This window comes from Typopeltis vanoorti, chromosome 2, assembly GCF_054136105.1.
Source record: "Typopeltis vanoorti isolate ZY-2024b chromosome 2, IOZ_Tvanoo_1.0, whole genome shotgun sequence".
NCBI classification, from domain to species: domain Eukaryota; kingdom Metazoa; phylum Arthropoda; class Arachnida; order Uropygi; family Thelyphonidae; genus Typopeltis; species Typopeltis vanoorti.
In genome coordinates, this window is record NC_143550.1 from 23085810 (window position 1) to 23109536 (window position 23727).

The following is a 23727-nucleotide window of genomic DNA, read 5'->3' on the forward strand; positions in this document are numbered from 1 at the left end:
ATTAGCTTTTTCATTATGCATTTTCTCTTTTTCTCTCTTTTATTTCAGAATGATTATTCAGAAAAGTAGAATGTCTCTTGAACACTGGATTGCTTAGTCATAATCTTGTTGAAAACCATGTACAATGCTGGTAGTATATTTTACTGTGCTCGTTATTTGGTGTTTGTGTTTATTCATGCTCACATGCAATATTACATTAGTTTTCTCTTCGTTCAGTACTTGTTGTGTTGAATTAGTATTCATTACAAATGTACTGAAAGTTAACAGGTTTGGTGAGAAGCCTCATGTTGCTTTTACTTGAGTTGTAAGTAGGTTGCTGTTTTTGCCATTAATTCAGTGAAATTGAAATTTGCTACTAAGCTTTATCTGTCATCTTTCTTTGTAAGTGGAAAAATACTGCAGTTTCTCTGAAATCCATGATTAAATTTCCTCATAGACATATTAAAGTTAAGTCTCTAAAACTGGCAGTAATTGATTGTATATTTGGATTTATTGCAGTGGTGCAAGTATCCTCCAGCTGCTCCCCCTCAGTGTTGTTGTTTTTTCTCCCCTCCTTGAATGACATTATAAATATAGTAGTCATCAATTAAATATTTTTCTTCTTTTTTTTTTTTTTTTAACTTCATTTTATTTTGGGTTCATCAATCTGAAGATTGATTTTTTTTTGGTTGCATTGCTACTTTATTAGGGAATAGTGATTATAGAAAGGGGGGTTTCCCATTGCCTTTCCTGTTCAACAGAATTTTGTGTTCTGCAGGTATCCATGTTTGCAGGGTGGGTTTACCTGTTTTGAGGGATGAAAAACATGACTTTCTGGGAACAAAAACTCCTTCACCCCCCATATGAGAACAGCTGACTCAATATTGATTAAAAATCCCTGATAAAGGTTCTTTATCTCATAGACGGGATTTGAGCCCAGGTCTTTCCAAACAGAAGGCTCCATTGAAACCAACTGAGCAGCTGAGGCTTATTTTTCAACTTATCCAACTTAATTTAGTCCAATAATATTCTGAAAGCTCTAAAAAAAAAAAAAAAAAAACGTATATGTGTGTGTGTGTGTGTATTTATGTATGTATACGCGTGTGTGCGAGTGCGCATACATACATGCAGGGCATGAAAAATTTGTGTGGGCTCGCCAGTCAGGCAGATATCTTGTGAGTCAGATAGTCTGAGTGTAGTATACTCATGGTTACCTTACACAGTGTGCCCATTAAGTAATCAGACAACAGTTAGTATATCTAAACAAAGAACTATATTTGGAATTGTCAATTACACAAAATAATCTCCCTCCAACTCCACACAATGCCTACATCTGTTGTACAGGTTTTTGATGGCATGGTGGAAGACCTGAACGGTAACCTACTTCAATCTCTGGATCACACCTCATTGGATGCCCCCAATGTTGCTGAAGTGCTCCCCCTTTCTTTAAGGTACACTTCATCTTTGAGAAGAGGAAAAAAGCTGCAGGAGCCAAAAGCAATAAATAGGGGGAAGGTTCAGTCACAGAGATCAACTTTGAAGCCAGCAGTATTTCACAGGCAGTGCACAATGCATGGGCGTATTGTCGTGCAACAGAAACCAATTGTTGTTGTGGAACAGTACAGATGTTGCATTACTCCTAAATAATACTGACCTTTCGTTGTGGTGCCATCAGGAACAAATTCTTGGGAGATAATTCCAGTAGCATCGAAAAAAAACAATGACCATTGTCTTGACACATTTTTACAACCTAACTTTCTTCTGCCAGGGAGAAGACGCCACATGCCATTCATTGCTCTGGTGTTTTGTTTCCAGATCAAACTGAAAACTAACTTTCATCACAGGTGACAATTCTTTACATTTTAAATAGATGCTACCAGCACCCATTTAAAAAAATAGGTTGATTGCTGACAGGAAAAATATGAAATTTAAAGGATATGGAGAGAAAACTAAAAAGTATTTACCTATATTATTACTTCACAGCATAATGATGTTTTCTTTCTTAAAGGTAGTAGCCATTGCTATCTACTTTTGCCAAAATAGGCAACTTCATTGTTTGCTCATTCCTTAAAAATCTTATGCTATTTTATCTTATGCTAAAAATGTTATTTTCTTTTCCATTTCAAGAGTTCTTTCCATTCATTTACATAATGCACATCCAAACAGGAGTGAGTTTGGATAGTGACAAAATCTGCCAAAATTGTATCTCAACTATTTAAAAAAATAATAATTTAACATTTTCTTGAATTTAGGAGCAGCATATACCCTTTGGCCGGCCTGGTTGACCGAGTGGTTAGCTTGTCCGCTCTCCAACCAAGAGGCCGTGGGTTCGAATCCCGCCATGGGCATGGATGTTTGTGATTGTCCTACAAACTTTGTTGGAAAGGGAATCTACGACCCTACCACTTATTTTAACAGAAGACATAGTTTGCCAAAACTATGTGAGGTACAGCAGTGACCATATGACATCTACAGAAGTCAAATGTGAAAAAATAAAATTAAATTAAAAAAATAAATAAATATATTTATTTTTTTATATGCTGATCACTGTGCAACACTAAAAGAAAGGATCATGTAGGTGGGATAACACAGAACAGAAGGGGATTTTTCACATATAAAGTGAAGTAGCATTAAAGTGTAATTATGTGAAAGGAAGGTGTTTTATACAATGCAAGGAGTATCAAAAATAAAGGAACTGAGTTTTGATATTGATTCAAACATGTAGACACACTGAGGTGTTATAATTTATTCATCTTAAATTTAGCACTATTGAATACAAAAACAAAAGTATTTATTAACCTGCTGATATTATTTCTGTAAAGATGCAAACATGCATCTTTACAGCACAAAATAATTTGCCTTAGTATAGAGACACTGATAAGCAGTAATGAAAGCATTTCAAAATTATAATGTACATGAGAAAACAAAACGTTGTATTTTGCACCCTGCTGATATTATAAGATCAAAGGAAATTCACAGCTGTTAGTTGAAGTTAGTCTTAAAATGACTATATCCCAAATTTTTGTTATATTAATGCATCCATGGGTCAAAGCTGTATAACTGAGAGACCTCCACATAGCCTTTAAAGGAATGCGGAGAACCAACCAGGGCTTCTGACCTAATGTCCAATCCTCACCTTCTCGTGGTGCACCCTGTTGGGTATCTACCTGGATACTGAATGAACAAGGATGGGCTGGCAATTTGGGATTTAGCTGACCAAATTGTATTCTTATTATTGTTCTTATTATTCTTATTTTGTATATCTTAAACCGATATACAAAATGATGGTACAACATGGCAAAATTTCCTGCTGGCTGGGACATTGCCTGGTTAAACAAGGCCCCATTTGTTTTCGCCAGGGAACTAGGGCGAACAGCGAAAAGTCAGCTACTGGAACAAATCTGAAAGCACACCCCAACTCAACATCACCAAAGTTAAAGATTGGTTACTATCAACATAAGAAGCCTGAATGGCAAAGAAATGGAGCTAGCTGAGTAGTTGGATAAATACCAGATCGACATAATAGGGGTGACTGAAACAAAAAAGACCAAAACTGGTGAGATCTTTCTGAGCAATAAATACAAAATGTTATATTCAGGCAATGACAATCAAGGAAAAGAAGGAGTAGCCATAGTATTCAACACAAAATACGAGGCTAATCTTCTTGAATGGCAGTCAGTCTCAAGTAGAGTAATGTGGGCAAATATGAGAATGGGGAACTGGACAATGAGACTTATTTGTGCCTATGGTCCCACAGAAGCTTCTCTGCCAGGTTGTCAGGAAAACAACCAAGAGGAAGACCAAGATATAGGTGGATTGATACTGTACAAAGTGCCTTAGACAATAGAAATATAAGATCTGATAATGTTTGAGTCTTGACAAGTAACAGACTGATTTGGAGGAAAATTGTAAATAGGAAGTTAGTGATGATGTAAATTTTTCATGTAGTACTATCATATCCTGTACACCCCTTGAGGGTACATGTCAGGAATTTGATGATGGTCAGAACACAAAACAAATGAGCAAGTCGAACATGAATTAAACCATAGAGAAGTTATTACAGATATAATTGTTAAACACCTAAGATGGTTTGGATGCTTCCACAGAATATCCTCTCAGAGATTACCAAACATAGCCTTGAATGGAATCATTGGAGGAAGACAATCAAGAGGTGGATCCGAAAGAACTTGGTTAAAGTTATTGAAGAAAAGGTAACAATTATTGAGCTTCAGAGAGATGACAGAAACGACGAGATATAAATGGCAAAGATTTCTTCATAGGGTACTCAACCTGTCATCTGGTGGATGAGAATGAAGATCATGATAGCCATGGCAGTCATTGGATATCATCAGTTTGAAAAAGAAGATTTAGTATGTAATTGATGAAAGAAGATAAGGAAGAATATTTTTCTGTCTTTTCTAATTCACCTTCCCTCAATGCCTGTCTCTGTTCCTCACCAGCAGCAATATGATTTAAGACTGAAATAAGCATTAAAGTTAATTATATTAAAACGAGTTAGACAGACAACTACAGTATGGCACGTAAAGTAGTGCTACCAAAAAGTAATATACATATTCGATTTAATATCATCTATTCTAGCTGCCTCTCTTCATAGATATTTTTCATAGCTTTGATACTTCAGGTATTGATATGTAATGATTATTACATTCCTCTTGAATAATTTATACCACCATTCTGTTTCTTCTTGTTTTGTTTAATAATCTTTCAAAGTAATTATTTATATGATAAGTTCTCGGCCTCAACCATAGATGGTAACACTATTGGCAAGATTTTTTTTTTTCTAATTGGTACATCTGCCATAAGCATCCATGTGAAATTGCAAGTCATTCTATCAAGTAGTTTGTTTTATACAGCTGTCTGAAGCAGAAGTGTTGTCTGTATCCCTTGAAATGGATAAAATTAAGTATTGTGCTGTTATAAAATTCTTTGTAAAAGAAGTGTTAACACCAAAAGAAATTCATTCGAAGTTCATAAAAGTTTATGGGCACTCTTCTCCTTTGTTTTCAACAATTAAGAAATGTGCTGCCGAGTCCAAAGGTAGATCATCAGCCTTGAAGATGATCCACATGAAGGACGTCCAAAAAGTGTAACAACACCAGAAATTATTGAATACGATAATATGGTATTGGATGACCAGTAAGTCAAAGTGCGTGAAATTGCTGAGACCATAGGCATTTCAAAAGGACGTGTAGAATATATTTTGCATGAAGAATTGCAAATGAAAAAACTTTGTGCAAGATGGGGATAAAGAAGTCTCTCCAGACTTCTTTATCCATCCTGAGATGTACAGAATTCTATGATCTGGTGACTTTTCCTATATAGGTCAGATCTTCTAGCCATTTTGAGGTAAGAAAAAAAGGAATATCTCAGCAATGTGGCTTGTACTAAGAAAAGAAATATCAGGTTTAGCTTATCATTCTTCCCATACCCATCATGACATCGATAGGAACGAGACCTCCATGCCTTATCTAGAAGAAAATACCCTCTCTCGTTAGATAAAAGAATCCACCACAGTCATTTTTCTCATGGTTCGCCAACAAGAATCAAGGACTGATTCTGACTTTTGGAAATCCTTTATTAGATTTCTCGATATGCTAGATATTAACTTTTCACCTAATTATCTCCAAACAGTGCTAGAAATAATACTCGGCACCTTTCACTGTCTGCATGTTTTTTATTATTTATACTACAAAATTTCTTGCCAGCTTAAGCTTGTTGATCTATATTTTGTATTTGCCAAGTATACATTTATATATAGTTTACCCTGAAGAACCCATGAAACTAATTGTTTCTTTTAATCTTAATATGTATTTTTAAATTCTTAATGACTAGATAAATTTCTAACTTTCTCACCATTAACCATTTATTAGTTGAAAGTTTTCCTTCAGATATTTTCTCCTTGTGATAAGTCATGACATACCTGTTATTTGAGACAGAAAGAATTTCTGTATCATAATGCTTGTTTTTTCTGTATTATTTGACTTAGTATCTTGTGATATGTCTGCCAATTTAATTTCCTAAGAATAAAGTGGAACCCCCGTGTCCACTAAAATATCTTTTGTTTATGGTAGATAACCATCTAAGAAAGTTCAGACTTAATCTGTTGTTGGGCAGAAGCAAAAAGAAGCAAAAATTTTCTGTGCCTCAAAATTTATTGTATATAAAGTTGTGAGAGAGAGAGAAATACCATTTGTTACAAAATTCACCTGCCACATTACAAATATGGAAAGGTGCATAAATTTCTTTCTTGTATTTTTCAGTTCTGTAATTTGTTTTGACTGAATGAAATAGCTAAGTACAATGTTAATATTCTGTGTTGCTGTTACATTTTGGTCAACATTAGATCTAAATTTTTCTTTTCTTATTTTTTTACATATGTGCATTTGTATGGGTAACATTTTAATATCATTTAATTTATCTAAGCCAAAGGTACTCTGAGTGAAGATACCATCAGACTATTTTTAAGGCAAATTGGTAAGTTACTTTCTTCTTGTTTTGCTAAATATTTTAATATAAATTATAATATCCTGTTTGTCGAAAAGGTAAAGTAGTTTAATAGGATGTTTAGACTCAGTATTTTAAGAGGTGGCAAAGTCATTTGACTTCGCCACCTCTTAAATACCACCACCATAAATTTTAGTTGGGGTTATGCTCTGGTAAAAGATGTTCACTGGGCATCTGCACACCCATCCATCTACTTGGTAGAGAGTGTAGTGTAATTCATCACTTCATAACAGCTTTCCAAGCTTCCACATCCAACTGTACACACTCTTTGCACCAATGAACACAGCTCTGCATGTTGGTTTAGGCAATGTGAAGATTGCATATTGCAGTGTTACAATGGAAATCCATGTTGTGAACCTCGTGTTTTGAATATTTTTGTGCAGAGTCATGTTCCAGTTGATGTCCAGAACTCCACATTCAACATGTCAGCTGATAAATGGCAGTTTTTGCATATACACTTGGATAAAAGATTAAACCAAGTATATGATTTCTTGGTATCTTTAATTTATAGTATAACCAAGTGATAAAACTTCCAACAACTATCTCTAATCCAGAGTATTTTAATAAGTGTGACACATTTAGGCAACTTGTATATGAAAATATGACTTTCAGCATTACTTCAACCTTAGTATCACCCAACCATCAAACGCCCAATAATCACCTGAGTGATTATTGGGCATTTGATGAGAGCAGATGTATTCACTTCTTTCCGCTAGATAACTGTGTCTGATTTCAATGGCATTTTGTGTTCTTCGCACTGCACAGACTTCATCCTAGCTCAAATTTCTACTTTCTTCCCCTCTGCACAAAATGTGCATGAGGTCAATGGCTGCGTAGGCCCCACTCGAAAAGAAGATCAGTGATGGATGTTTGCTTTCTAGGGAGGTAGAAAGCTCTAGCTGAGGCCTAATGAAAATCACGACTCTTCCACCATTACTTCATGTGTTATTTCTAACGCTCTGTCTTGCTGGCAGCCCTTCGGGGTCTTTTCTTTGCTGGTAGATCATCGATTTGATCTACGGGATTTTACATTTGGGTTCTAGGACCCATTTCTGAAACTAGTGAAAACAACATCAAAGTTTTACTCAGATGGGTAACAGAATCAATTACAACAGATGAAATTACGTCAGACCTTCAAAACAAAGGCTTCAGACCCACTAAAGTCAGCCTTATGCATAGAGCTGATCCTCTAGTAATGGTAGAAATCAGCAAAGATCAGAAACACATCTACGATCTGCAAACTATTTCTGATTTAGTCATAAAGACTGAATCATTAAAACACAAATTAATAACAATGCAATGTCATCGCTGCCAAAAGTTTGGCTATTCACAATGCTGCTGTAAAGCAGATTACTGATGCGGTAAATGTGGTGGCAAACATGCAACAACTGAATGCCAAAAATCACACATGCAACCAGCAAAGTGTGCAAATTGCAGAGGCCTGCAAACTAAGGGCTGCACAGCATTTCCTCAAAACCAGAAGACACAACTCCAAACCAGCTGACCAATATAAGAACGCACGTCCTCCCATCAAGCCACCATCTCCACAATGGACGGAAGAATATACTGAAGTAGCAAGACAACCTACCTAAAAGACCAAAAGCCAAGAATAAACTGTTCACAGCAAACCAACAAATCCATCCTACAGAACATAACAAGCTGCATAGGAGAAATGCTTGCTGAACTCTGGCAAACGAACCCAACTCAAGAAACCAAGGATATCATCCTAAGACTCACACGGTCACTGTTTTCTGAAATCCTTAATGGATAAATCCAAAAGAAAACCTAATTCATTACAGATTGTCAACTGGAATGCCAATGGACTATCCAACAAAATATAAGAACTATAGGAGTTTGCAGCAGAAACCCGGTACGGTATGTAATATAACTGTTGATTCTGACAAGATCAGAATCAACAGTTATATTACATACCGTACAGACAGAGACTATGCAAGAGGAGGAGGAGGCACCGTCATCTTTGTCAAAAGAAACATAAAACACAACATAATAGCCGAACCCCAAACAACATATGGAAACAACAGGAATAGAAATACTTATGGAAAAAACAAGCAGTATCATGATCTTCGCAGCCTATAACCTCACGAATAAAAACCTCCTAGAATCAGACTAAGATTGTAATACTAAACACAGGCAGAGCAGTAATCATAGCTGAAGATTTTAATATCAAACATTCAGTCTGGAACAGCAGAAATTCAAATATCAATGGAAGAATACTCAACTATTATACTACTTCACGAAATATAACAGTATTAAGACCCACAGAACCCACACAGTACGGAGCAGCCAGCCTTCTTGATGTACTCAATATAACTATATTAAAAAACACAGTGCACAGCTACTAACTACAAGCAATTAACGACTTGAGTTCTGATCACAACCCCATCATATTGCAACTAGGCACTATACAAGATTTTACTGAAAATGCCATCACAATTATTAACTGAAATCGACTCCCCTCAGCTCTCCAGGAAAACCTTGGCCCAGTACCACATATTACATCACCTGAAGAAATAGAAAAGGCAGTGACATCCTTTGAAAAGCAAATATTAACAGCAATATCACAGGTAACAAATATAACCACTGCCAAATGGTCTCCCAGAGGACATGAAACAAGAAAAAAACAGGTTACGAAGACAATATCACAGAACAGTGGATCTCGCAGATAAATAGACAGTCAACAGAGCAACAAACTAGGTTTGGTATGCTCTGAAGGATCACCGAAACCAGCTTTAGAACAACAAGACACAACACCTAAACACAGAAGATCAATCTTTGTGGAAAATTATGAGATCGCTTCGCTCAAAACATAACACTTCCTCCCCAAGGTAAATAGGTAAATATGGAATAGCCTACAGTGATGAAGAAAAAGCAGAAGCATTTGCAGACAGCTTGGAAAGACAATGTAGTCCCAATTATGACAATTTAGATTTAAACTTCATAAGAAAAATTCACACCCAAGTATGTAAAATAACTCAGAATGCCACACTCCCATCAAACAACAAATCCATATTGCCAATAGAAATATATCAAATCTTAAGAAAATTAAATAACAAAAAGGCTCTGCATCCAGATGGAATCATAAACAAGGTGCTCAAACTACGTCCACGTAAAGGTATTATGCATCTGGTGGCCATTATTAATGCCATCCTATGGCTAAATTACTTTCCAGAACGATGGAAACTCACAGATGTCTTCCTAATTCCAAAACCTCGAAAAAACACACAGTTTCCTCAGAATTATAGAAGTATCAGCCTCCTATCATGTGTGGGTAAGATAGTTGAATGTGCTATACTTGCATGGATTCAAGGCAGCAGATAACAATCACGTTATTCAAGACGAGCAATCCGGATTTAGGAAACATCACTCCACAACGCTTCAAATTTATGCCGATGACACGATTATCATAGCAAGGTCACTCCATCCTTAACTGGCCATAAACAAGCTGCAGATAGCAATCAACATATTAGAGAATTGGTACAGCAAATGGCATATATCAATCAACCCAGGGGAAAAAGCTGCACAGTACTATTTACCAGACGTAAGGCAGACCCAAACACAACTATACAAATGTTTGGAAAAACCATTCCTTGGCATAACTCAACCAAATATCTAGGAGTTCAGCTTGATAAATGACTAAACTTCAAGACATACATAAATAATATCTCCACTAAAGCTAATCAGACTATAGTACAGTTTTACCCACTCTTGAATAGGAACAGCTACCTAAACATAAACAACAAAATTCTCCTCTACAAATCAGTGATAAGACCTCAACTAACTTATTCCTTACCCACCTGGGTACACACGACTAAAAAAAACATCTAAAGACTACAAACGATCCAGAATAAATGTCTAAGAATGGCGTTTAATCTTCCTTAGTTCATCAGAAATCTCCAGTTACACCGAAAAGCAACCTTCTAGATATCAAGACCTACATAAAAGAAAAATTCTTTGCAATCACAGATAATGACCCAAATCAGCTAATTCGACAGGCAGCAGACTACAAGCCCTCAGATTGCTTCAAATGCAGAAAACCTAAATCCTTCATCTCAAGAGAAAGCTAATACAGCATAAAATGCTCACAAAGAGCAGGAAATTAACCCACAATAATCTGTTTCTCCATCAATTAATTTACTAATTTCGTTTTCAACCAAATCGCAAAAGCCCTCTCCACTAAAAATATGTGCGGCGTTTATTATACGACGTAGCTTGGCATGGCATTCACTGGAGGTAGTACGAAATTTTGTTCCAGAACGGCTTCAGGCCATATTTTTTTCCAGCAAGCATTCAGCGTAGAGGGTTGTAATTCCTTAATGGACAGAATAATAATTTTTACACAATTCAGTATTGAAAACTCTTTCCACGCTTGAGGCAGTGTCATGTTTTGATTAGATTCCATTTTTTCTAAAATTAATTGAAATGTTCGCCGAATATAATATGACTTTAATGTTGATGTTATTCCTTGGTCGAGTGGTTAAATAAGTGAAGTAGTATTAGGCAGCAAAAAAGTTATTTTAATATTTGGATGGCTTAAATTTTCTGGGTGGCCTGGTGCGTTATCTAAAATTAGTAGAATTTTGAAGTCCATATTCTTTTTCTTTGTGTAACTTTCTGCATCGGGTACAAAACACTTGAAAAACCAATTTTCAAATATGCTAGCTGTAACCCATGCCTTTTTGTTGGCCCGCCAATAAACGGGTAGGGTGGATTTGTCGAGCCCTTTCATCGCACGAGGATTTGCAGATCGGTTAATAAACATTGGTTTTGTCATGTAATCACCTGATGCATTACAACAAAACAGTAGAGTAATTCTATCTTTGGAAACTTTGAATCCAGAAGCTGATCTTTCATTTTTCGAAATATAGGTGTGTTTTGGCATTTTTTTCCCCAATATAACCCAGATTCATCTGCATTGAACACCTGGTCTGCACTGTAACCACCTTCTTTAATGATATTTTAAAAGTTCTGCTGGGTATTTTCGGGCAGCTTCAACGTCTGCTGGTGCTGATTCTCCCTGGATTTTAAGATTATACAAAGAAAACCGTTTTTTGCTTAATAAGGTGTCCATCCAAAGGAATTTTCTTTTGAGTGCAATCTTCTATCCAAATCATTAGAGATTTCTCCATTTTTTCTATTAGAATATCATGAATACGAGCAATGCTCTTTGCACTTACCGTTGACCTAGCAATAACACTTTCTAGGATTTTATGTTCATTTTGTTTGATTGTTCGAATTGTTGATTCATTTAAATTCAGAGTCCTTGCAACAACTCCTGGTTTTTCTCCAATTTTCAACTGATCCAAGATTTTAATTTTTTCTTTGAGAGAAATGAATTTCCTCTTCAATCTTGATTTTTTCCCTTTCGTTGCAGTTTTAGTATCCATTACAATAAAAATAAACTTTTACATAAAAAAAAGCATTACATATGTATGTAACTCACTAGAAAATAAACTGCTCAGCTTAAAATCATAACACCCTTATGGTTTTAAATGAGCTTTCCTGGCAGAAAACGAAGACAATTTTCAACAATAAACACTTTATACAGTAATTCCTAGATGGCGAACCTATGGCACTTGTGCCAGAGGTGGCACATCTGAGAATTTTGCTGGTGTGTCAACGATTTACAGGTGATATCCTTTTATATGCTTATAAGTTATTCAAATTTTTTTAAAATTGTTACAATACGTACAAGCTGAATTTTGTTTTATACAAGACAGCAGCTATAAAGACATGCATATGATTGGTGGGGTATTAACAAAAGATCGCGTGACCCAAAGACAAAAGCAACCAATAAGTGTTGAGTTGAAATGCTAATTCTCTTCAATCGAATTCCGTAACATCTGAAACTGTTATAACAACATTCACTATTAATTTTAACACATTCACAACAGAGTGTCATTTATCATTCCAATGGAACTTCTCATTACTGACTGGCTCAACTCACACAAACTTTTCAACCCCTGGTTGAATTTTATGGCTTTTTGGCAGGCGAACTCACACATTCATTAATTATGGCATGTTTCAATTCTTGGTAGTCTTTTTTTTAAGTTAGCCTTTGTGATCTGTCATAATGGCATCGAGAATTTCAAATGCAATAAAACAAACAATTATTTCATAATTGAAAAATTGGACAATAGTTTTTAGTTAGATACTGTGTTTCGGTGCAACATATGGTTTTGCTTAAATCTATACAGCATAGTTTCTGTGAGAGGGTACATGTGAGTTAGCGTTGTTTTTATTCCATCTGTCTCTAATTGCACTATTTGTTGAGAATGACACAGACTGCAAAAGCCTCTGTACAGTACCTTATTCAGTGATCCAATAAAACTAAATTCGATACTTATAACTACTTGTGCGATATGGGCAGACACAAATTTAACGAAGATAAAATTTGATTTTTAAGTTCCATGGTGAAAAATATGAAAAAATAAATAAAGGGTTACTAGAAATTGTAGACCGCGTTGAACAAGGGATGCTATAATTTGTAGACCGCGTTGTATAAGTACCACGTTATACAAGGGTTACCTGTATATAATTTCTTGGTATCTTTAATTTATATTATCCTTTGTAACACTCCATGGTTCAGTGAGTGTGATGGGTCGTCCACTGTAGTTAGCACTTGCACTTGACTCCCTGCACTCACATCTCAGTATGGTATCACTGATTGCTGTTCTGGATGGCCTAATTTGTCAATTTGCCACAGATAAGACTGCAACATGACATCCTATTACAACACCTCTTTCAAACACCATCAGTTCCCTTCTTGCAGCCATTTCACTGGGACACAGTTGTGCACTGACAGAGCATCATATTCCTTCAGTTTATGCTGGCTACAAACATGACTTGTTACATGGCATAATGCACCTTGCCCATTGGAATGTCTTTTGACTTCTTTCCATGCAGTGTATCTTTACGACTGGCCACTTATTTATAGAGCAGTTGACTTACTTTAAGCTGCCCAGTATCTGCATGGCACACTACTTTCTTGAGCATCTATATTGCAATGCACTATGGGATGGGTCACAGTCCAGACTTCTGATAATGACGAAGTCTCATCATCAGGAGTATGATCCATGACCATGATGAGAATGAAGTCATATTTTTATATACAAGTAGCAACTGTATGTGAAGTCAACTGCTCTGTATAAATTGCCTGGACATTTTGTTTGCTCATGCTTGTATAAAATGAGGAAAACATTTTTAGAAATATGTCCTCTGCCATGAAGTCAGCCTTCACATCAAGTTTCCCCTATGATAAACTACATATCATAACCCCCTCCCATCAAAATCCTGCCATGTACCCCTTGAAAGTACATGGCAGGATTTTGATGATGATGATGATGATGAAGTGCAAGAGTAGTGATACTGGGAATTCGGATATGCCAAAGAGAAGCCATAAAGTGCTTCCTTTTAAGTGAAAAGGTGAAATTTCTCAACTTCATAAAATAATAAATAAATAATAATAAAAAAGTATACCGAGGTTGCTGAGATTCCATTCACATTCAGATAACTTTTATTAATAGTTATTGTTATTAATCTCTTACTGTGCCTAATTTATAAATTAAACTTTATTATTGATGTAGGAAAAAACATAGTATATAGGGTTCAATACTGTCCACGGTTTCAGGTATCCACGGGTTGTCTTGGAAGTATCTTTGGATAAGGGAGGGGGAGTACTCCCTTCTTGGATGCTAATGAAGTTCATTATGGAAGGGGAGTCACCACCAAGACCAGATTTGATCAGTGGAAGCTAGTTTCGTCAGATGTAGACGAGTTCACTAGTCTAAGAGAAAATTTATATGGACATTTACAGATCAATACGTGTAGCTCAGTGGATGTGCCGTTTGCACACCACCGCGCTTGGCCGCACGAAGGAAGACTGCACGAAGGAGCAGATATAGATTCAGATCATAGCTTAGTGATTGCAAACATCAAGTTGAAATTACAAAGAAAATATAAATCCCATCATCAGAAAGAAAAAGATACAGCAAGAATAAGTGAATAAGGATAGTGTTAGAGAAGGAACTAAAAAGTGTGGAAAAAGGAAAAAAATTCAAATCTAAGAGTGAAAGGAGTAATGAAGGGGCGATAGAAGATGCAGTTGAAGAAACAGTACTGGAAGAAGAGAAGATCAAGAAGAAATGGATTAGACAGGAAACACTGAAGTTAGTAAAAAGAAGGGATACATCAGAACAAACAGGAGGAGTACAGAAGAAAGTGTAATGAGGTGAAAAAAAAGCAACATTCAGAATGGATAAGATGAAATGGTTAGAAGCTCAATGCAATAATATAGAACAGCACTATGGAGAGCACAAAACTGTAAATGAAATTAAGAGTACTAGAAACATGCATCTTTAGCGGTGTACTGTATGGATCTGAAGCATGGGTAATAAATAAGGAATCAAGAAAAAGAATTTTGGTGTTTGAAAGAACTTATTACAGGAGGATTCTAAGTATAGGATGGGTACAGAAAATCATAAATAAAGCGCTCTATCAGAAGATACAACTAGAAAACTCCTAGAAGACAATGAATTGAATAAGCTTAGCTATATGGTAGGAAATTAACTTAATAAATTTATATGGAATAAGAAGGAAATCGGTCTGAACCAGCTGTATACAGGACTGTGTTCGAACTACTTTAAACATACAGATTTGAAAACTGAGTTAATAGTACATCAGCACTGTGGGTAGGTTAATGAATTTTTTTTGTTTTTCTTAATTTTATTGTTTTTTAAAAATTTATTTTTGCCTGGTTCAGAAACCTCCCTAGAGACAAGACGTAGAACATTTTTCAAGACATTTCAGGTCTTCAATAAACAGGGTGGTGGTTTCACACCAAGTGATAAATTAATCTTCCACCTAATGACAATCACATAAATCTTTGTCCATAGCAGGATTTGAACCCACAACCTGCTGATTAGAGAGTAGATACTATAAGCACTCAGCCAACCAGGCTGGCAGCAATTGGTTAATCATGGAATATTACTTGGTCTGAAGTATCAATCGCACATTTACCTATATTTTCATCTTGTGATATGGGCAAAGGCAAATTAGCAGGCTTAATTTAGTAGAAATGAAAATCACAGTATTCCGTTACATTTGATTTACCCAATATACTGTATATGTGCACTTCATCTTTTTCCTTTTGATGACATGAACTCCTACATTAAGATTTTTATGTGTTTGAAAATTAAAAAAAAAACGTTATAACTTATATGAAAAACATTTATTTATTTATTTATTCTTATGGCAAAAGCTGCTACAGGTCAATGTCCAGACCAGAAAGCCAATCCAGGGCCTCATCTATCACGTTGTGGATGTCCTGGAGGCCACCACTATGAAATTGGCTTTTTGGGCAGTCATTCACAATATGAGTGATCGTCTGGGCCACAGGGGAACGGTCACAATAATGATGGTCTGATAGTCTCCATTTATGCAGTAGGTAGCCACATCTGCCCTGGTTAGATCTGATTCTGTTGATAGATGACTAAATCTTCCTAGGAAGGGCAAAACCAAGCTGTAGAGCACAGGGAGTTTCAACCAGGAAACCATTTGTTGGAAGATTGTTGGACCAGTGTTCTCTTCACATGTCAGATGTTGATGGTAAGGCTGGAGAGAGTTCATCCATGGACCAGAAATGGTTTCGTGATTTTAGACGAATCATCAGACTCTCATAAATCTACCTAGTGGATTTATGAGAGTTTGGTGCAGGGGCAGGAGTGGGGTTGCTCATTACCTCATTAAATACTTTAATCGAGGCTTGTCTTCTCCGTATATTTAGTGGAGCAATGTTAGATAGGATATGGGAGTGAGGTGCTTCTCGATGTCCCACTAATTGTGCGCATGGTAGAGTTTGGCTAGGTGTCTATAATGTTAGTGTGTGCACTTCTTTCCCAGATAGGGGCACAATATTCTACTGCAGAGAATGTGAAGGCTAGTGCAGACGACCTTAGGACTTCTGCGCCACAACCCAAGTTGTTTCAACAAGCTGCGAGATGATATTATTTCTTATTTTAACTTTGTTGAACAGGTTGGTGATGTGCCTTTTATAGGTTAGGCTTCTATCCAAGATCATTCCAAGGTATTTCAGGTGAGATTCATGTTCTACCATTTTGTCAGAGAAAGAGAGGTTGAGGTGTCGATTCGCCTCTGCATTGTTCAGGTGAATGATGTGGACACAGTTTTTGTTGGATTTGGCTTCAGGTACCACTGCTTGAAGTACACCTCTGGGATGTTTAGGTCTGTGTTCAAGGTTGTTTCCAGGTTGACATAGGAGGTAGACTGGTGCAGGATAGCGAGATCATCGGTGTATACATATTTGCTTGAGCTGGTATGTGATAAGTCAGACATGTAGATATAATAGTAAAGGGGATAACACAGAGCCCTGTGGAAGACTGTTGTGGAGGAATCTGGGTCTGCTCTTTTTTCCACCAATATGGACCTGGATCTTTCTGTTGAAGAGAATGGATTCAAAATGCTGGAAAGTTGTGTTGTTTGTTCATTTTCCATGGTTCACTTGTTTCATTTCAGTAACCTTCACAAATATTGCATTTTTTTATTTATTTATTTTTTTTTTAAGGCAATGATGTCTGTGAACATTCCCACTGCAGGTGGACTAAAGGTGGGTTAAGAATGATAACCATTGTGCATACAGCTATAATCTCTTGCTTTAGAATTGTGATGTTCTGCTATTTATACATCGATATTGCTATAAAAAAACTTACATAAATATCAAAACTTAGTTTTATTATTTAAGCTGTTTTTTTTTTTTAATTTTTTTTTACCACCTAACAGTTATATTATAATGAATTAGTCATATAGAGTACATAGTTTCCTCTGCAAATTAGAGATAACTATTATTATTTGTGTGATAATTTCTGTTTGCGAAATCAGTAATTAGTTGGCAAATGTATATTCTTCATTACTTTGTAATATTGAGGAATTTTCACTGAAGTTATGTAAGGGAACAGTATCAACTGTCACTTAAATCAAGCCAGAGGATATTTCAGAATCCTGTAATCTTTTCAGAGTAAAAAAGATTGGAATTTCCACTTTACCCAAGCTTTATGTTTACTTGTACAATATGGTAAAGAAGACCTTCCAAAACATTTGTTCCTTTTATGGAGCACACATTTTATAGTTTGCTTATTCTTTCGAGTAAATTTCAGTGACCACTCGTCCATAAGAGCTGCAGGACTGCATTGAATGCAGCTCCAGCGTTGAGAAAACTTACATATACTAGTGAGTACTGGCTAGTATACTCAATGCTGGAGCTGCATCCAATGCAGCCCTTATGGACGAGCCGCCACTGGTAACTTTATATGGAATATACAATTTTAAAACTTGAAAGTAATTTATTGACATTGCTTCATTCTTTAAATTTGACTTATTTTTTAGCTGGAGCAATGAAGGCCTTGAATGGCAAAGGAATAGTTCATAGAGACTTAAAACCTCAGAACATACTTCTCTGTCATTCTGGAAAACCCAATCCATCTCCTGGTGAGATTACACTGAAGATTGCAGATTTTGGATTTGCACGATTTTTGCAGGATGGTGTTATGGCTGCTACACTCTGTGGTTCTCCGATGTACATGGTGAGTAGAAAGATATTTTATCATTTTTAAAAACAAATTTTCTCATTTAGTCTTGCCTAAGAATAAGGGAAATTTAGATCAAATTCATCTGAATTTCATATATGTTTCTATCAGTATTTACAGTCCATTTTACTACCTTCATTAGCATATGTTAAAAGGCAAAACAGGACAAAAGAAAGATGAAAGAAAAATATCTTTCAAGATTGCATTGATATATACATATCTCTTATAAAGAAATAAATAAAAAAAAATTAACAATAAAAAAATGTAAATATTTGAACCCTAAACCTCCTCAAAAATTCTTTCCAAGCATATGACACACCCAGTAGGGTATTTCCACTTGGAAAAGTTATGCAGTAATCTCTCAGTTATCCAACCACAGCAAGAGACCAGTTTGTCAGTCAGATAGCTGAGGAGTTGGATATGTGAAGGCACAGTTACATAGTGCTTTATCAGAAGTCAGTTCACATGCCTTGCCATTCAAGGATTAGTTAATTGATGGTTCATTCATTTAAAGGTTGGATAATCAAGTGATCATTGGATATAATTTTTTGCATGCATTTGTTAAGTATCAGTAAATAAAATATGACAGTTGCTGCTTAGCGAGTACATATACTGCAGATTTCTGATATTATATATAGTTACTGAGTGGATAGTGTATCCTCTAATCAGTATGTTTCAATCTTACTACAAGCATGGAAACTTATGGTGTAGACAATTTTTATTGCAAGTGTCAGACTATCATCCTGCTTATTGCAGTCCTTAACTGGCATGAAAAAATATGTTTGATTTCCAGAGGAAGGCTTCCTGATCTGACTATTAGCTCACCTATGGTAGTAAATGCACAAATAGCTTACAATCTTTTGTGGGTAGAACACATAAAGAGAAATATTCCTGCCTGTAAGACTTCTATTGCTGTAGCATTTTAGCATCATGGGTGAGGTAAAAAAAAAATCCTCCTTTTAAGACCAAACTTGATACTTTTTCAGTTTACTTCAACCTAAGCAGAGAATAGAGATCTGATTTAATCAGCCAACTTGCTCAACATCTATTATTGAGAAGTTATACATTTATGTGTTCACTATAACTATAATAAATGTACCATGAAAAAGCTTCACATGCACCAACAGGCTATGTGAAGGTGCAGTTACATAGTGCTGTGCCAGAGGTCAGTTCACATGCTTGCCGTTCAAGGATTAGTTAATTGATGGTTCATTCATTTGAAGGTTGGATAATCAAGTGATCATTGGATATAATTTTTTGCATGCATTTGTTAAGTATCAGTAAATAAAATATGACAGTTTCTGCTTAGGGAGCACATATACTGCAGATTTCTGATATTATATATAGTTACTGAGTGGATAGTGTATCCACTAATCAGTATGTTTCAATCTTACTACAAACATGGAAACTTATGGTGTAGACAATTTTTACTGCAGGTGTCAGACTATCATCCTGCTTATTACAGTCCTTAACTGGCATGAAAAAATATGTTTGATTTCCAGAGGAAAGCTTCCTGATCTAACTATTAGCTCACCTATGGTAGTAAATGCACAAATAGCTTACACCTTTGTGCATCCAAAAAGAGAGTTCCTGATGATTCTCGCTACTTTGGCTTCTGCTTTGTCAAGATGGGCGGTCCTGGATTGCCTTTTCAGGATCAATTGGCTAGTGGGTATCAAGAGCCCTCAACAAGCCTCTACCATGTCACAAAACCACAGAAACTTCTGATCCAATTAAAAATCGGGATCAGAAGCTCTAATCAGTACATCACTTTTCTTGAAAAATTTGACATTTTTCCACTTGGAAAAATGTCACCCTTCTGAATGAATTCTTAAAGATGATCCTGCTACACAAAAATCCACTAGTAAAAAAAAAGATATTGGAATGTTCATCACCGAGGGTATAAGACATGCTTCAAGACCCTATAATAGGTGGACCATCTTCGGATGGCATGGCTACCTCTCTTCTCCCCGAAGCAGATAAAATAATTCACGTGCCTAGTGCCCTAGAAGGAGTACAATACAGCAGTATCTTGGATATTGTCATGGCTGCCTCTGTTCCCCATGAAGCAGATAAAATAATTTTTGTACCTAGTGCGCCGGAAGGAGTACAATACGACAGTGTCTTGGTTTTTTTTTCCTGATGAAGAGGAAATGATGGATATTTGCTGTTCTCAGTTTTCTAAAAAGAAAAAATCTAAGGCAAATGAAAGCAAAACTACTCATCATAGAGAGCCAGATGAAACCATCAAAAAAGAAATAATAAAAATATTCCTACAATGGAATAGTCATGAATTCCCTCAAAACATCGATGGCATCAAGACCCTCTTGTAGAAGTATAAACCAATATGCTTCTGCCTGTAAGAAACATATCTAAAGCTGAGAGATTATCCAACATTATGAAATAATGCCATCATTTGTAAGGACTGGACAGGGGAAGGGCCTGCTTGTGGAGGGGTTGCTATCCTTGTGAGCAACTATACCTCCTTCCAGTAAGTTTCTCTCAATACAAATGTAGAAGCAATTCCTCTCTGATTCTCAGTCAGAACTCTGTTAAAAGTATTCTGCATCTGCTTCCCTCCTGCAGCAGATGTCTCTCAAGATGATCCTGATGATGTCATATTACAGTTATCACCCTCTTTACTTTTAATGGATGATTTAAATGGGCACAACACTCTTTGGAGTGGTGCCTGAACAAACATCAGGAAGAGTTGTTGGGCATATGCATGACAACAGTATCTCCCTCCTAAATACAAGAAGCAACACCTTTATGCCTACCTGAATATTCACTGCCGTTCTAATGTGTTAGTTTTGCACTCTTCAAGAGGGAAACTGATGAGAATTTATTTGGGAGTGATCACTTCCCTGTGATAGCTACCTTCCTGTATGTGAAGCCATGTATTCTGTCACGATTATCATGATGGAAAATTAAGTAAGCTGAATAACTCACCTTCTCATTATTAGCAGAATTTGATTCTGCATAGTCAACTCTACTTCCATCAGCAATGCAGTGAATCATGTGACAGAGTTTATTATACAAGCTGCCACAACTGTAGTTCCTAACACATTAAGTCAGTTTCCATGTTTCCCTAAGCCATCATTGTACACAGCAAGCTCAGAAGAAAGCTTGGAGTACTTTTCAAAGATACCACACTACAACAAACCTGATTGCCTTTCAAACGAGCCCGAGCAAAACACATCTGACAAAAGAAATCCTGGATTCAATATACATCCAACTTAAGAACAACTAACATTAACAAGTCTGGGACAAAATCTGGAAATTGAAGGGCAGATACAAATCTGCCCTTCAAATCTTGGAAAACAATAGTTGCACAGTTGCTGATCCAACAGCAATTGCCAACATGCTTGGGGAGATCTTTGCAAAAACATCAGCAACAGCTTCCTATGGAAATTACACACCAGAACTGTACACTTTGATGTTCGGTTCTGTTGGATTCCAAGTCATGTTGGGATTAAGGGAAACGAGGCTGTAGATACTGCAGCTAGGCCATCCCCGTTCTCAAACATCCACCATCTGCCTGTACCATATCAGTTAAACTTCTATCTCAGTGCAGCTATTTAGGAACAGAGAAACTAATAATAAGCCCTATCAGATTAAGCCTGCTCAAGGTTTGAACAGAGGACACTATTCTTTTCTTGGCTCTGCATAGGTCATATTCATATTACGCACTCCTACCTATTGAGGGGATGATAACATGCCTATATGTGAGTGTTATGACACTGCACTATCCATCATTCACATTTTAATGGACTGCCCTTATTTCACCAATGAGCATAGTCATTATTTCAGCCATTTTATAATCTCTGTGAGCCATATACATTCAGAAAGATTTTATCGGACTCATTGACCATCATCCTGGTTTTTAAATTTTTATAGAGTATTAATCTTTACCACCTCATATAAATTATATACTTATTAGTTTTAACTTATTGTAAATATGCTTTTAAAAACCTGCTTTTGTGCATGTTTTATGAATTTTAATACTATTTTTATATGTGTTTTATACACTTCTTTTACATTTGTTTTCTAATTAGATTTTATGCCTTTTTACTTATATATTACCTGGTATAATTTTAAGAAATATTTCATTTATTATTATTATTATTATTTTGACTTCTATCTATAGTTTTTGCATTGATATATGCACTTATTTATTACATGTGTTCTGGTGCAGCATGACCATAGATGTCATTGTGTCATTAAACCTAAAAACAAACAAAAAAAATCCTATCCAAATTCTGCAATCCATATTCCTTCAACCTCTCTCTCTCTCTTCATAGCCAAAATTCAAGATCCTGATATTAGTCGCTCATCTCTGGACCCTCTCCAATAATGTTTCCACATTGCAGTGAAAACCAGGTCACCAATGCTGAGCACAATAGTCCAAGTGTGATCTGACTAGTGTTTTTTATGGTGGCACTACCACTTCCTTATCCTTACATGTTAGTGTACTTCTTATCATAGCAGCAATACAATGTGCCATATTTCTTATTGTTGGTCATATTTTCAAACCTGTGCTTTTTTCTAACTTTTCATAAATGGTAATTTAACTCAATAGTTATAAATATTAAATTTCTTTTCTTATTTCTAATTGGTGGATGGCATTGCAAAACAAAAGAACTTTCTGCTGCAATAATGAAATGCAGAATTACCCCAACTGACTTTTGTTGAATTTCTCAAAATAAAACAAAAAGAGGCTTATTATTAAAGGAACTGTTATTCCTCGCACTGTGAAATTGTTAACTTCCTATAGAAAAGTGATTCTCGAATGAGCACAAAAAGCAAGGGACTTATCAAGCAGCCTTGCAAAGCTCTTTTTTTGATTTTAACCAAATCTGATAGGAATCCACTGACTAGGAGGCAGGTGATTGTATTAGTATAGGCTCCTTTGATGTATATCAGTCTGTTGGAGGATGTGGAACATAAAGAGATGCCGGACACTGTCAACTGCATGATTCAGATCCTCTGAAAGTGTTGTTATTATTATTATTAATATTATTATTTCATGGCACCTCCAAGTAGTCCAAAGACTCATAGAGGGAGGGCACCTACTCTACAACTCTCTGTCTCCACCACTTTCATCGATTTCCATCATCTACACCAATGCAATCTACTGCCCACTACCACTAGTATTTTTTGTCTGTAAATTGCACGTGTCCCGAAGGTTGATTTGTCTGTATGTGGGATGAAAAAAAACAAGTTTATGGGACAAAAACCCTGCTACCTCCGAATGAGATCAGTTAACTCACCTTCATTTGAAAAAACCCATATAAAGATTCTTTCTATCATGACAAGAATCGAACTTAGGCTTTTTCCTGATTGAAGAGCACAATGTCGTTGTTCTTCCAATTGTGCTACGAAGCTGGTGTTGCCATTGGATTTTTTTAAATTAATTTCCCCCCTCCCTCCCTCAAATCACAGAGTAGATTGCCTAGTAGGAACAGATTAAATTCTACTGTTCAGCCTGGAACTCCATACAACTGTGTGCTTTTGATTATTTATATATTTCTTACTTTTATCCTGTTTTCAATAATGTAAAAAAAAAAGATCTTATAATCAGTATTAGATAGAGAAATAGGCCTCC

General features: G+C 36.0%; 1 protein-coding gene across 2 annotated transcripts in view; it reads left to right on the forward strand.

Moving 5' to 3' along the window:
- LOC150108873 (serine/threonine-protein kinase unc-51-like) overlaps positions 1-23727 on the forward strand; it is a 400205-nt gene that overhangs the window by 47525 nt on the left and 328953 nt on the right. For both annotated transcript variants that reach the window (XM_090410511.1, XM_090410519.1), the window contains exons 6-7: positions 6424-6474; positions 17923-18119. In XM_090410511.1, the coding sequence (XP_090266637.1) occupies positions 6424-6474; positions 17923-18119 (248 nt within the window). The remainder of the gene's footprint in view (positions 1-6423; positions 6475-17922; positions 18120-23727) is intronic.